General features: G+C 43.9%; 2 protein-coding genes across 2 annotated transcripts in view; both read left to right on the top strand.

The window, feature by feature from the left end:
- ABCF3 (ATP binding cassette subfamily F member 3) overlaps window positions 1-10,496 on the top strand; it is a 51,288-nt gene extending 40,792 nt beyond the window's left edge. The window contains exons 21-22 of the mRNA XM_085899266.1: window positions 5,239-5,326; window positions 8,837-10,496. Coding sequence (XP_085755392.1) covers window positions 5,239-5,326; window positions 8,837-8,995 — 247 coding nt within the window. The 3' untranslated portion in view covers window positions 8,996-10,496. The remainder of the gene's footprint in view (window positions 1-5,238; window positions 5,327-8,836) is intronic.
- Window positions 10,497-13,903: 3,407 nt separating this feature from the next.
- DDOST (dolichyl-diphosphooligosaccharide--protein glycosyltransferase non-catalytic subunit) overlaps window positions 13,904-16,058 on the top strand; it is a 44,974-nt gene continuing 42,819 nt past the window's right edge. Inside the window, exons 1-2 of the mRNA XM_085899265.1 lie at window positions 13,904-14,168; window positions 14,911-15,021. Of these exons, the coding sequence (XP_085755391.1) occupies window positions 14,021-14,168; window positions 14,911-15,021 (259 nt within the window). The 5' untranslated portion in view covers window positions 13,904-14,020. The remainder of the gene's footprint in view (window positions 14,169-14,910; window positions 15,022-16,058) is intronic.

Below are 16,058 nucleotides of genomic sequence, written 5' to 3'. Positions count from 1 at the left end.
CCAAACGGTCAACCTTACCTGCCTTCAGTAGGTGTGAAGCAGACCTTTGGATTCTGATACCAATAACAGATACCAATAACACAGACTTGATCGTTTCTCGGGGAGCAAGTAGGGAAGCAGCTCCTCCAGCCAAGAATGGGTCCCATACTCGATGATATTTCCAATGAATGCCTTGTACAAGACACTGGAATGAAGTCTGAGTAGCTTAAAATGGACTGTGGTCCAGATCCAGATCTTCACCCAAATCAAATCAATTAGTTCTTGTCACACACCCAACATGTCCATCAAGTTTTGTCCAAATCCGTCCATATTCTTTTGAGATATCCTGCTCACAGACAAATAGGGGTGTAAACATAATGTTGCGAATTCGCGCCCGCCGGCGTGCGAACGGCCACGTGACTCGAATCGCGGCACGTCGCCCACCGGACGGACAATTCTGTCGTGACCCTCTCGGACTAACGCCGGGAGCTAGTCATGGGTGGGCCTTTCGGCCTCACCACGATCATGCCAATCGGCCACCCGCGTGGGATAGGGTTGTTTGCCAAACTCGACCTACCTAAGTACCCACGTGGATGGTAAACCGGGCGATCGCATCTCGCCGCAGGTCGACTCCAGACACGGGCCGCTTAAGCGATCCGTTCCGTGCTATCGGGATAACCGAGCGGTGTTATCGTCGGCCTCGACAGTTCCGATTAATTATCGGGCGTATTAAGCCCACGACAAACCCGTTACGTGAAGCAAGATAGAGATTCAATTAAAGAAAAGATGAAGCGAAATGGGAAAACAGTTCAACATAATGCACATTTATTCCGTGGCACATGGAGAGCACACATATACAGCCAAACAGAATGCACATAAAGCAATTTAAAACAACAACAATGCAGAGCTACGACCGACAACGCGAGCACATGGCAACACTTAACAGTTTTACTTCACCAGACTGGTGCCGACACACACACACAAACCCCAAAAGAAAATGGAAGTGCGACTTCCCTGATCCCGTCGAGTCCTCCTTCTGCGACCGCAACTCCGAGCCCCTCTGGCGTGCTCCGCGAGCTCGTGCCACGTGTCGCTCGTGTGGTCCGCTCGACTGTACGGACGGGGTTTTGTGGAAATGGACGGGGTTTGTTCGGCGCTGTTTTCCGCGCTCACGCACGGGTCAACGAAGCAAGGCAGGAACAACAAGCTTGCGACTCGAGCCAGAAGACGACCATGAAGACCAACCCTCGACTAACCACTCACTCCAACTCTCGACCAACCAACCCAACCACCAACTCTTGACCAACCAACCCAACAACCCTCAAGGTCCGTCCTGTCCGCCTTTGTAGCGCGGGGCTCTGCCCTTCGCTCCGCCCCGTTTTCGGCCCCGCCTCCCTTCGAGCTTCTTGGAGAAGCCTCTCAAAGGGGGGCGTGACCTCTTGCTTTCCCTCCACCCCGCGCTGTGCGGGGGCCGGGGGAGTCAGTCTTGGTGTGGAGCCAGGGAATTATTCCCCCAAAAGAGGCCCCCACCCTCTCTCACCTTTGACCCCTGCATCGCCCCTACTCCACACCGAGCGCGGAGAACCTCGACGGGAAAAACAGGCAGGAAAACCCCCGAGCATAGCCGTTGGTTTCTGTTTGTGCCCGGAGATCGTAACCGCCCAGGGCCTGCTGAATGGCGAGTGGCGAAGATGTGGTAGCATAGATGGTGGAGGTGGCATGGTTGTTGAGATGCTGTTTGTTTGAAATAAAAGATAGAACAGAAAAAATGGCTCACTCAAAGTGTCACAGCCCGGATGGATCACATAAATTCCCTCTATACAACGGGTTTGGGCTAACTACACATGTACTTACAGAGATAGCTCACCTACGGGACCTGAATGGTGGTTTGCGAATTTCCACAACCACAACAATATTCTTTATCCACCTTCAGTGGTGGATGTAATATATATATATATATATATATATATATATATATATATATATATATATATATATATATATATATATATATATATATATATATATATATATATATATATATATATATATATATATATAAATATATATATATATATATATATATATATATATCCACACACACACACACACACACACACACACACACACACACACACACACACACACACACACACACACACACACACACGAAGGGCACTCGGAATAGCGCACACCTCCGCCACGCAATCCTGATCTACGAGAACATATCGGGCCCAATGCACTTTTGAAATATCGTGCTATATATCGTTTTTGGCCCCATCTCTCAATGGTGAAGAATCACTTTAAAAAAAAAAAAATTAAATAATTCTCATATCCATGTCTGGATCTTCACCAAAATTGAATCAATTCGTCCTTGTCATATTCTCATCCTGTTCACCTTGTTTAATCCAAATCATTCCACAACTTTTTGAGATATCATGATATGTATCAATTTAGCCCTATCTCTAAGCCTGGTATTGGCTTCGTGGTGAGGGTGGCGGCTTGGGATCCTCGGGTCCTGAGTTCAAGCCCCGTTGGCCGCTGAATTAATATACATCAGGAGGATGACTCAGCCCGTCATCCTTCCGAGGTCGGCAAAATGAGCACCCGTGTACTGGTAAGGGGGACACTGCATCAGTGGCATATCCACGTCCCAACCAATGATGCAACCAGCAGCCAAAGGCTGCACTTGATAGAGAGAGAGAGCCCTATCTCTCAATTGTGAAGAAGCACTTAAAAAAAACAGATTGCCTCCGGATTCAGATCTTCACAAATATTAATTCAATTCCTCCTCATCACACACCCGTGTCCACCAAGTTTCATTCAAATTCATCCACAACTTTTTGAGATATCCAGCACACAAACAAACAAAACAACAAGATGTCATGCAGAGCACAACACTTGCAAAATCCAAAAAACAAATTTGATCTCAAAAATAATTGGTGGTTGAATTCAATGACCAAATATGCAAATCCTCTTCAAATCTCACGTGAATCGGATGAAACTTGACCATTTTAGGAATTTGACAACTTTGTTGACCTTTGTCCTATTTTTTTCGTCTATGTTGGTTAACTAAAGTAATCGTGTTCTTTTGACCTTAAGTATGTTGACCTATTGACCTCAAAAACAATTGCCTTATTGCTCATAACAAGCTCTACCACGCGGTGAAGTTTTGTGAAGATCGGTTTAAAATTGTGACCTGTCGGTGATTGAAATACAAACAGACAGGCAGAATAACAAAATCGACTGACCAATATACTTGAAAAATCTTCGATTTTGCAAGTAACAGACAGACAGACAGGGGTGAAAAGATAACCACCTTCCACTTTCGGTGGTGGAGGTAATAATATAAATAAACTGGAAACCCACTCCACAGCACTCCGCACTCATGCCACGTGATGACCAATGAACCTTGCAAAACACTCGCTTCCACTGCTCAACCTGCCTCCACAAGCTGCTTCCAAATATATACTAAAGCTCTCACCACAACTTGAGCCACTTTTTCTACATGTATTACTTCTCACTCTCCATCAGGCCCCAAACCAAGAGAGGGGTAAGAGGACCAACCGGCATTTCTTCTAAGTCTAAACCCCACCTTAAATGGCTGGCAGTAAACATGCAGTAAAGTGCTCCTCTCTTCCTACATTCTGTATACATGCACTTAACACCTGCTGCATAATGTACTTTTAACTCCACCAATGGAAGGCCTCCTCCTCTTCCAACTTCACTGGAGAGGGAATAAAATAGTACATTTCCAACAACACAAAGCTCAGGAACATCGGTTGCATCTCCCAAGTCTCTCTGCCTACATGTCCTCACTTTCAGACCTTCCCACCATGTCCAAGCTTCCTTTTGCACTTGCCTTACTGCCTTCACAAACATCCTCTCCTACTCTTTCCCTTCCATCACACCCAAAGCCTTGCCTCTAGTGCTGCACCTCTCCCCTCCATTTTGTCCACCTCATTTCTCACCTTCCACTTTCAACTCACCTTCTGCTCTGGGAGAGTATACCTTACCACAGGATCACATAAGTTCCACATCATAAACTCCCCCATCTCCCCACCACCTTGTACTTCTTCGTCTAAGCCGTAAATATAAATCGGAGCTTCCTACCTTTTTTTTTTCAAAATGTATGCACAATTTAATCTCAGATGTCCTTCACCAAACTCCAGGTCTCGTTCATTTCTTCCAAATCGCAGCTTGCACCATCACATTCCCGCTTCCGAAAATAGCCATGGGCTATTCTCGAAGTAGAGTACATACTACAAGTTATTGAGGTTTTTTGTTTTTCCAAACTTTGATTAGAGATCTCAAAGCATTTTTTTCTGCTATCCTGATGAAAAACAGGGGCCCTTGCATGCTGTCGGGAGCCAAGTTAGTGGAGATGGTATTGAGCTGTTCTGTCTCATCTCATGAATCTTGATGGAGACGTTTTTGTCATGTCACTTTTAAAAGTTTTGCATGTCGTTTTTCCGCAACAGTCGTATTATCTTGGGTGACCCTTTCCATATTAGCCACAGATCCATGAGAAATGCCTCGATCTCTGGTGGTGTTATCAGTGGTAACACTAAAAGGCCCATCCCACGCCTCATATTGAGAAATATTGCAAGATCTGTTTGTTTCTTGGTGATTGTGGACATTGGTGATCTGCACACTTATAACTTAATGATGTCTTGTTAATAACTTAATGATGCTGCAGATTTTGGACCAGATCCATTCATTTATCCACTCCATCCATCCATTAGGACCATACTCCGTACAGAGCATCGGGGCTGCCGAAGCAGTCTCCTGGGCTATTGGGCACAATTCTGAATGGGTCGCCACTCTGGCGCAGGATACTCAAATGGCTCGATCATCCCAGCAACCTGGTACTCACTTTGCCGACCTTGGAAGGATGACAGGCTGAGTCAACCCCACTTAGTATTAATTCAACAATCGAGCATGATTTGAACTCAAGACCCTCAGATCCCAAGCCTCCCACCCTAACCATGAAGCCAACACCAGGCATAGAGATTCATTTCTGGATGTTTCCAATTGTGGCAAAGCCTTGTATTGTTTTTGTCAGCCTATTGACTGCCAGCTAACGAATGAAGTCGCGGTGGTTTTATAACAGGATAATGATCAGAAAGTGTAATATACCTTTTGTATTGTTGGATTTTAGTTGGTTAAAAGGGTTTCTTTATTTGTGAAAGTTGTAATGTTTTTTTTAATTTTTTTTATTTTTTATTTTTTGTCATTGATCATTCTGTGCTTCCGCAGTCCAAACCTCTATGTGCTTGATGAGCCAACGAATCACCTGGACATGGAGACGATCGAGGCTTTGGGAAAGTCTCTTTGCAGCTTCCAGGTGGCTCTGGGCAGGGCTTGGGTGCAATTCGATGTGTACATTGATGACTTGACTGAACTTGCTCGTTCACACCGTGTCAGTTTGGTGACATCGGTGTTTATACTCACATATTGGCCAGAACACTGAAAAAATGCACAAACCACGTTGGAACCCTGAAATGTCCCAATTCCCCGAGACTCGTGGGTGGATGACACAAAAGTTCATTCAACATGACGCGTCTCAGGGTGTTGTTTACAAATGTTATTCACATCATCGGTGATGGAAATTTTGCAGCCATGATGGTGTTATGTGTGGTCGGCTGCAGTCGTTGCCTTTCTCAATTCCCATGCCCCCCCCCCTCCCCCCCAAAAAAACAAAACAAAAACCAAACACCACCATTGATTTCGAACCAATGTGTTATGCCTGCACTATTTATCACGATAATCACCATTTAGTGGAACAAACTCACCAACATAGGACTCACTCCATTTCTCAACTCTCTTCTTTTTTTTGTTTGGTCTTGCACCTTCTACTTTGCTTCAATTTTGTAAGCTCAGGCTTAGTTTTTTTTTTTTTGTAATGCTAATGATTGCGTCGAGGCAGAAACGCTTGTCGAAGACTGAAGCTTGTGCTGGCTTGAACACTGCCCACTCTTTGGAGAGTGTCTGTCTGACCTTCCATCCCGTAACCCACTCCTTCGTCACACTTTTCTCCTTTCGATGGAATCGTGTCCTTGTCTCTTTCCAAGATATTATCTCCATTCCTTCAGGATCGCAGCTATCTTGTCTCATGTCTCTCCATCCTACCGATGAGATTTTATTTTTCTTTACTCGTACTCGCTCACCCTCTCCCTTTTCCCCACTTTCTTCCAAATTCCATTTGAACATTCATTACCTTTTGGCTTCCATAGGCTCCATCTGTGCTTCTGACTTTTTATACTGCACTCTCGCTTCTTGCTCTTCCATGAATCGTGTTTGCAGTTATTCTTGCATACCTGCATATGTACTCTACCTTATGTTTTTCTCGGGCTGACGGGACGGTCCAAAGGTACGTACACTCGCCTCTAAGCTGTCTGTCTATTCTGGGTTTGAATCCCGACCCAGCCATAAACTGTCACACTGGTGTTTCACAGGCAAAGTGATTTATCCAATGTGTGCGCCGTCCTTCAGATGGACGTTAAACCGGGCGTCGCGTCTGGCGGCATTAGTTGAACGTTAAACATCCCACGATGTCCTTCACGAAGAGGAGATTAGCAGTCATCGGCACCGTGATAAAATTCCAAATTCCGACACGAACCGACAGAGGGCATTGTATCAGTGGCACAGCCATGCTCCCAGCCAATGATGCTACCCCACAACCTTGTGCTGCATATGAAAGGAGAAGATACTTTTTATCTATCTATCTATATATATATATATATATATATATATATATATATATATATATATATATATATATATATATATATATATATATATATATATATATATATATATATATATATATATACACACAGCTCTGGAAAAAAATAAGAGGCCACTCCAAAAAAATGTTTCATCAGCATCTCTTCATGTATGGCAGCCATTCCATTCCAGTGTCTGTTGAATTCCAACACAGGCACACGTCATTCTACTTCATGAGGTACTGATTAGGTGATCACCTGAACCGAATCTTATTTAACAAGGAAAAGTATAAAAACCACTGCTGTGGTCATCACTATCCTCTTGCAATAGGACCAGCTGGATGGCAAAAACAGTGCTAGTAGTACCTCAAAGGTAATTGGAATCAAAAAAATAACTATTGCCATGCCAAAAGAGTTGAAAAGAAAAGTTTTGAGTGAGGAAAAGAAGTGTTCAATTCTGGCTTTACTGGCAGAGGGATACAGCGAGCATCACGTTGCTTCCATACTTAAAATTTCAAAGATGGCGGTTCATAAGAACAAGGTCAAGCAGCAGACATTGGGGACAATAAAGCTACAGACTGGCAGAGGGCGAAAACGACTTTCCACTGACAGGGATGATTCGAATGTCACTCAACTGTAGGATGACATCGAGTGACTTACAAAAAGAATGGCAAACGGCAGCTGGGGTGAAGTGCACGGTGAGGACGGTTCGAAACAGGCTCCTGGGGGCAGGGCTGAAGTCGCGCAAAGCTGGACAAAAGCCCTTCATCAATGAGAAGCAAAGAAGAGCCAGGCTGAGGTTTGCAAAAGACCATAAGGATTGGACCATAGAGGACTGGAGTAAGGTCATCTTCTCTGATGAGTCCAATTTTCAGCTTTGCCCAACACCTGGTCGTCTAATGGTTAGACGGAGACCTGGAGAGGCCTACAAGCCACAGTGTCTCGCACCCACTGTGAAACTTGGTGGAGGATCGGTAATGATCTGGGGGTGCTTCAGCAAGGCTGGAATCGGGCAGATTTGTCTTTGTGAAGGACTCATGAATCAAGCCACGTACAAGGTTGTCCTGGAAGAACACTTGCTTCCTTCTGCTCTGACAATGTACCCCAACTCTGAGGATTGGTTTTTCCAGCAGGACAATGCTCCATGCTGCATAGCCAGGTCAATCAAGGTTTGGATGGAGGACCATCAGATCAAGACCCTGTCATGGCCAGCCCAATCTCCAGACCTGAACCCCATTAAAAACCCCTGGAATGTGATCAAGAGGAAGATGGATGGTTACAAGCCATCAAACAAAACGGAGCTGCTTGAATTTTTGCACCAGGAGTGGCATAAAGTCACCCAACAACAATGTGAAAGACTGGTGGAGAGCATGCCAAGACGCATGAAATCTGTGATTGAAAATCAGGGTTATTCCACAAAATATTGATTTCTGAACTCTTCCGAAGTTAAAACATTAGTATTGTGTTGTTTAAAAATGAACATGAACTTGTTTTGTTTGTATTATTTGTTGGTCTGAGAACACTGAATCTTTGTTGTTATTTTGACCAGTTGTCATTTTCTGCAAATAAATGCTCTAAATGACAATATTTTTATTCGGAATTTGGGAGAAATGTTGTCAGTAGTTTATGGAATAAATCAAAAATGTTCATTTTACTGAAACGCATACCTATAAATAGTAAAACCAGAAAAACTGATAATTTTGTAGTGGTCTCAACTTTTTCCAGAGCTGTATATATCTATTTTTTTTCCTCGAATATCCAGCGTAAATATCAATATTTATCCCTTTTTCACACGCTGGTCATGAGCTCGTCAAAAAGCTGTTTTACTTTGTGCAGCAGCTCTTTGTAAAGGATTCCTGTGTTCACTCTTGCAAAACAATTTCCATGCTGCACACATAGATGAAGTCTTCCTTGAGCGCTTGCCTTTGATTGTCGAAAGCCTGAGCTTGGTATAAGCAATTATTATTAAAAAAAATTTTTGGGGGGGGGGGGGTGGGTAAGTCATGTGGATGCTGAAAGGTTTCAGATACTTCAATCCACCATGCATTGGTGTGGTTGAGTTGAGCCTTACAATTAACAGGCCCATCATGACCATGCTAACACAGTGTGTATCGTTTTGGATGTGGTAGGGTGGCGTTGTGCTGGTTTCTCACGATGAGCGACTCATCTGTACGGTGTGCAAAGAACTGTGGGTGTGCGGCGAAGGCGGGGTGCAGAGGGTCAACGGTGGTTTTCAGGAGTACAAGGGACTGCTGGAAGAGCAGTTCCGCAAAGAAGGATTCATCTGATGGACCTCGTGGACATTTGTGTGCTTGCGTGTGTGTACATGTGTACATATGTTTCTCATCTTGCCTCGTTTTCTTATAGCCTTAATAACGAAGCTTAATGACGGCTTTTTAACGGCATTTATAAGCACACATCATGAGCATCAATTATCTTTTCAACTGCAACATTGGAGAAAAGTTGGAAAAACCTCGCCCGATGCAGCATTTCAAACCTTCAGTTGGAACGGGAAGCCGTATTGTCATGGCGATTGGTGGGCGTGCAACGATCGAATTTTGATCACCAGCAAAAAAAAACAAAAAAACGTGCACACCTGCATCAAATGTATACACAGTATGGATGTGATTCCTTAAGTATTATGAGTCATGTGATGTTTATCCAAGTGTTGCGGAATTTTAAGATCGGCAAACTTAGCTGAAACCCTGGAATAAACTCACCCCATGTTGAGGTACTGGTTGCACTGTTGGTGTCGTATTCACCTGTGTGGGATAAGGTTTGTTTTTGCTGCAACTTCAGATGTCAGTGGACAGGGTTGTGTAAGTCATCGTATGAATTTACCGTGAACTGCACCTGACCACAACGATTGAATGTCATTGGCAAGTCGTGAGATTCTCAGTGGTTTGGCGTTTGTGAACGATTAAAGTCTCTTCCTGAAAGACTTGAAATCTCGTCGAAACAAACAAACAAAAGACCTTTAATCGTGGATTGTCCCAAGATGAGTGATTGAGAGTGACGATCCATCTTCTTCCAGTTCGACATAGAAATCCAGCACCTTTCATTTGTGCTTGTGATTTACATCTCCATTGGCCATTTGCACTCCTCCACAAACGAATTTGTCAATGGAGGTTGATCAATTCCTCACGATGGATGGAACTGATTGAAGAATGCTAACCACCGTGAGAACCAAAGAGAAACGGACGTTCTCGGCGTTCACCCTTCATCGGAGGTTGGCATACTTCTAACGCTTTGTCCATTCCATCCATTGTTCTTCCAGTCTGCTAATGTAAACCTACAATAGCTTTCATGAAGACGAATTTTCGATTTTATTTTTACCTCCGCCACCAAAGGTGAACGAGGTTATGTTTTCACCCCTCTCTGTCTGTGTGCAAAATAGCTCAAAAAATTGTGGACTGATCCGGACGAAACTTTGTGCACATGTTGGGTGTGTGATGAGGAAGAATTGATTCAATTTTGGTGAAGATCCTAACCTGGGTCTGAGAATTATTTAATTATTAAAGTGATTCTTCACCATTGAGAGATAGGACCCAAAACGATATCCTCCTGTATAGCATGATATTTCAACAATGTATTGGGCCTGATATGTTCTCATGGATCAGGCATTACGTGGTGGAGGTGTGCGCTCTACTGAGTGCACTTCTCGTTTTATAAGTTATTGTTGCTGCAACAATGTCCCATGGCAGACTTCGAACTGCTTGCCCACATGTGGGCTTGTACATGCTGCCGATGTGCTGTTAATAAAGTGAAACTTGTTTCGATTGAAATGTCGAGATATTGTTGTTGGGGGTTTAATGGTGTATTTTAACACTCTCTCCCTCGGGGGGGGGGGTGGCTGTGGTGGGTTGGGGGGGGGGAGGTGGCGTGATATAATTATTACTTTGTCCAATGTTAATATTATTATTATTACTGCCATGCCGGCGTGGGATTCTAAACTGGGTAGGGGTGAAGGAGGCAAAAATGGAATTGGCGTCCTCTTTTGAAAAGGGAAAAAAGATAACGGTGTGATAAGACATTAGTTATTATTGTCCCCCGCCCCTCCGACAAGGTTGGAGATGGAGGATATTAAAATGAGCTCCCTCCCTCCAACCTATCATCTGTCCATGGAGTGGAGAGCAGGGCACCTTGATCATGTTTTCAGCATTTGGTTTTTCACCTGAAATGCTGAAGAAGTCAAACTTCCATTGTGGGCCAAAAATAAGTTTTGATTGCAAGATAAATTCTGCCAGAGAGAACATTAGTCAGTATTTTTCCAGCATGGCCAATTTTGATGTTTAAATAAAACATAATCCGAAGAGGTTCAACATGCCCCACGTTGTTGGGGGCGGGGGGGGGGGTATCGTGAACCATGCCCTGGGATCACCAACAAAGTTAAAAAAGAATCATTTTCAGGTAATTACAAACTTTTAATGAAGGTCAAACAGCATAGCATATTGAAATGTAGAACTGGCATTTCTTGATGTATCTGAAGAAAAGTTATTATTTCCATCTTCAAATCATGAGCAACTTGATTCCAAACTGATTACTGTCCTTTGTCATGGTATATCACTCCCTGCCTTTTCAACTCGCTGTATGTCTCCATCAGGCCACCATCAGCTTTCCTTCAATCTCTGGTTGAGAGTGGCATACCATTTTCTGAAAGAAAGAAAGCAATAAAAAGTACTGCTTCTCTTGCATTCTTAAGTTCCAAAACATTATTTTTACAAGGACAAGGTATTTTTAACCTTAAAACACTAAATACCACCGTTTTAAAACGGACATTGAAGCATATTTGTGAATAATCAATTCCTTACATTTAGGGTTTCCTTCCTATCATTCCTCATAACCATGGCCCCACCTTTGCAGGTTCAAGGTGCCTCCATGCAACACCATTATACAAACATGGGGACAATACCCCAGGGTGCTCACCTGGTAGCGGGCTGGATAAGATAACCAGGGAACCGCTGGTACGCATGGATGACAAAATATTTAACAGAGAAGAAAGTAAACACCTATGGAATTTTTTTTTATATATTTTTTTATTTTTAATGCTGTGAACAAACGGGAGATGAAGGTTGTGGTCAAATTTCATCGGAATTGTTTGTAGTTTCTGAGAAGAACGCAAATACATATTTTGGGGGACAACCCAGGTAAACCCCTTGAGGGCCCGATTTTTTTTTTTAATGCCATGAACAAACTTTGGTACATACAGGGTGAGGAAAATTGCGGTAAAGTTTCATTGAAATCGATGTGTAGTTGCAGGTATTTGTGGACCGACGGACGGATGATGCGCTATCCCATAAGCTCCTCAGGACTCCGTTCCAGGTGAGCTAAAAATGGATGTTCACTTTCGATGTCCAGAGAAGTTCAAGAATTGATTACTTTATAGTTAGTCTGACTTCTTACACTCATTTTAAATTGATATACAAGTTTTTCTGCTTGCATCTGTAGTACTCGATAAAGAAGAGCATACCTCTGCCATGCTATGCCCAGTCCATTTTTGAGATATTGTGCTGTATATTGATTTTGGCCCAATCTCTCAGTGGTGAAGAATCACTGAAAAAATTCTTGAATCCAGATCCAGATTCAGATCTTCACCAAAATCGAATCAATTCGTCCTTGTCACACACCCAAACCTGTCCACCAATTTTCATCCGGATCCGTTCTCAACTTTTCAAGATATCGTGCAATGTCGTTTTTAGCCACATCTCTCAATGGTGAAGAATCACTGAAAAAATTCTCAAATCCGGATCCGGATCAGGATCTTCACCAAAATCGAATCAATTAGTCATTGTCACACACCCAATCTGACCACCAAGTTTCATCCGAATCCGTTCTCAACTTTTCAAGATATCGTGTAATGTCGTTTTTAGCCACATCTCTCAATGGTGAAGAATCACTGAAAAAATTCTCAAATCCGGATCCGGATCAGGATCTTCACCAAAATCGAATCACTTAGTCCTTGTCACACACCCAACCTGACCACCAAGTTTCATCCGAATCCATTATCAACTTTTCAAGATATCGTGTAATGTCGTTTTTCGCCACATCTCTCAATGGTGAAGAATCAGTTAAAAATTAAATAATTCTTGTGTCCAGATCTGAATTCGGATCTTCACCAAAATAGAATCAATTAGTCCTTGTCACACACCCAACCTGACCACCACGTTTCATCCGAATTCATTATCAACTTTTCAAGATATCATGTAATGTCGTTTTTCGCCACATCTCTCAATGGTGAAGAATCACTGAAAAAATTCTCAAATCCGGATCCGGATCAGGATCTTCACCAAAATCGAATTAATTCGTCCTTGTCACACACCCAACCTGACCACCAAGTTTCATCCGAATTCGTTCTCAACTTTTCAAGATATCGTGCAATGTCGTTTTTAGCCACATCTCTCAATGGTGAAGAATCACTGAAAAAAATTCTCAAATCCGGATCCGGATCAGGATCTTCACCAAAATCGAATCAATTAGTCCTTGTCACACACCCAACCTGACCACCAAGTGTCATCCGAATCCATTATCAACTTTCAAGATATCGTGTAATGTCGTTTTTAGCCACATCTCTCAATGGTGAAGAATCAGTTAAAAATTAAATAATTCTTGTGTCCAGATCTGAATTCGGATCTTCACCAAAATCGAATCAATTCTTCCGAGTGGCACTCCCAACATGTCCACCAAGTTTCATGTGAATCCATCCATAACTTTTTGAGATATTGTGCTGAATATCGTTTCTGGGCCGAAATCACTGAAAAATTCTCAGATCCGGACCCGGATTCGGAACTTCACTGAAATTTACCCATGCCGGCTGGTCACCGACGCACACACAAACATTTTTTTTAACGATTACTTTGAAAACTGTAGCCAAAAATCATGTGACAAACAGACAGACAAAATACTTTGCGAAATTTTTTATTCCCAAGTAACAACAACTACGTTGCCAACGGTGAACGGTAGTGCAGGCTTTGATGGCTTCCTGCTGCGTTTAACTTCCCTGTAAGGGGATCTCTACTTGATATTATATCACAACAGTGAAAGGGATTATATTATTTCTGTTCTCTTTATTCCAATACATTACAATGTTTCGAACACTGTATGTGCGCCATGTCGGTAAGGTTCGCGATAGTGTTTTTTAATTTATTTTTTAAAAAAGACGTTTCCTCTACACTGACCAAGGTATCCTCGGTCTTAGTTTCGCGTCATCGTTCTTTTGAAAATCTGAAACGCTATTTTTGATGCCGAACGAAAGGGGAAGTAGGCACGTCGGGTTCCTCAACCTCAGAACCGCATGAGACGTGTGCGGAAACAGTATGGCGGCGGCACGGCCACCGGTGTTCGCGGTTCTGTTTGCGGTGTCGCTCGTCTTAAATGGCGCGTACGGCGCCGGGAAAACGCTCGTTCTGCTGGACAACATGGCCATCAAAGAAACACATTCCATGTTTTTCAGATCTCTCTCAGGTCAGAACTTGCCTGGTTTGCTTGTAAAAGCGGTTCGTGACGTGTACAGGTAGAAATACCTACCTTGTGGTGTCGGAGCTTGCACATGTTCACATACGTCGTGCGTCGCATGCGACGCAACGTTAACCCCCTGACGTCATTGTGCACAATGCTGAAGTGATTGATGTGTCATAGTTCCCTGAAGACGGTTCGTTTGTTTCGATCACCATTGTGACGTGTGTTTCGATCACCGCTGCGACGTGTGTTTCGATCACCGTTGTGACGTGTTTCAATCACCGTTGTGACGTTTCAATCACCGTTGTGACGTGTTTCAATCACCGTTGTGACGTGTTTCAATCACCGTTGTGACGTGTTTCAATCACCGTTGTGACGTGTGTTTCGATCACCGTTGTGACGTGTGTTTCAATCACCGTTGTGACGTGTTTCAATCACCGTTGTGACGTGTTTCAATCACCGTTGTGACGTGTGTTTCGATCACCGTTGTGACGTGTTTCAATCACCGTTGTGACGTGTTTCAATCACCGTTGTGACGTGTTTCGATCACCGTTGTGACGTGTTTCGATCACCGTTGTGACGTGTGTTTCGATCACCGTTGTGACGTGTGTTTCGATCACCGTTGTGACGTGTGTTTCGATCACCGTTGTGACGTGTGTTTCGATCACCGTTGTGACGTGTGTTTCGATCACCGTTGTGACGTGTGTTTCGATCACCGTTGTGACGTGTGTGCGTTTTCTTCCTGCAGACCGTGGTTTCGAGTTGACGTTCAAAACTGCTGATGATCCAGCTCTGTCACTCATCAAGTACGGCGAGTTTATCTACGAACACCTGGTCATCTTCTCACCGTCTGTCGAGGGTCAGTGTGGTGCAATCATTGCTTGTCATGTGACATGTGCGGTTACTGTAACTTTATAATATGAGTGTTGGACACGGGGGCACGGTGTCCCGAGTACTCTTCGTGATGGGGGTGCTGCGCAAGTCGGCACGCTTGACTTTGAGCTGTCGAGCCTGGGTTCGATTCCCGGCTCGACTGTAAACCGTCTGCTTGGTGCTTTTACGTGTCGCAAATTGCGCCGTCCCTCGAATGGACTATTGAGTGGGGTATACCGTTGGTGTATGTTGAAATGTCCGTGGTGCCTTTGGGAAAAGGAGGCGAGTTATCGCCGGCATCCTGAACGAATTAAAAATATATCTTGCCCAAATTGGATGCATGTGAACGTCAGGCCTGGCCAACCGGTTCGTGAAAGACTTGGGGAAAGACGACCCCCACAAGAAGGTGCCGATCGGGGCTGTTGAGGAAGTATTGTCGTAGCATTAGTTTAGCATGAGGGCCTTGGAGGAGGTCCAGAGAGAGACACAGAGACACAGAGACAGAGAGAGAGACAGACAGACAGAGAGACAGACAGACACAGAGACAGACAGACAGACACAGAGACAGACAGACAGACACAGAGACAGACAGACAGACACAGAGACAGACAGACAGACACAGAGACAGACAGACAGACAGACACAGAGACAGAGAGACAGACAGACACAGAGACAGAGAGACAGACAGACACAGAGACAGAGAGACAGACAGACACAGAGACACAGAGACAGACAGACACAGAGACAGACAGACACAGAGACAGACAGACACAGAGACAGAGAGACAGACAGACACAAAGACAGAGAGACAGACAGACACAGAGACAGAGAGACAGACAGACACAGAGACAGAGAGACAGACAGACAGACACAGAGACAGAGAGACAGACAGACAGACACAGAGACAGAGAGACAGACAGACAGACACAGAGACAGAGAGACAGACAGACAGACACAGAGAGACAGACAGACAGACACAGAGACAGACAGACAGACAGACACAGAGACAGACAGACAGACACA

The sequence above is a fragment of the Eptatretus burgeri genome, chromosome 10 (assembly GCF_056783735.1).
Source record: "Eptatretus burgeri isolate ZD-2024b chromosome 10, Ebu_testis_v1, whole genome shotgun sequence".
Classification (NCBI taxonomy): domain Eukaryota; kingdom Metazoa; phylum Chordata; class Myxini; order Myxiniformes; family Myxinidae; genus Eptatretus; species Eptatretus burgeri.
Note: the sequence above shows the minus strand (reverse complement) of the source record. Positions and strands in the feature narration are given on the sequence as shown.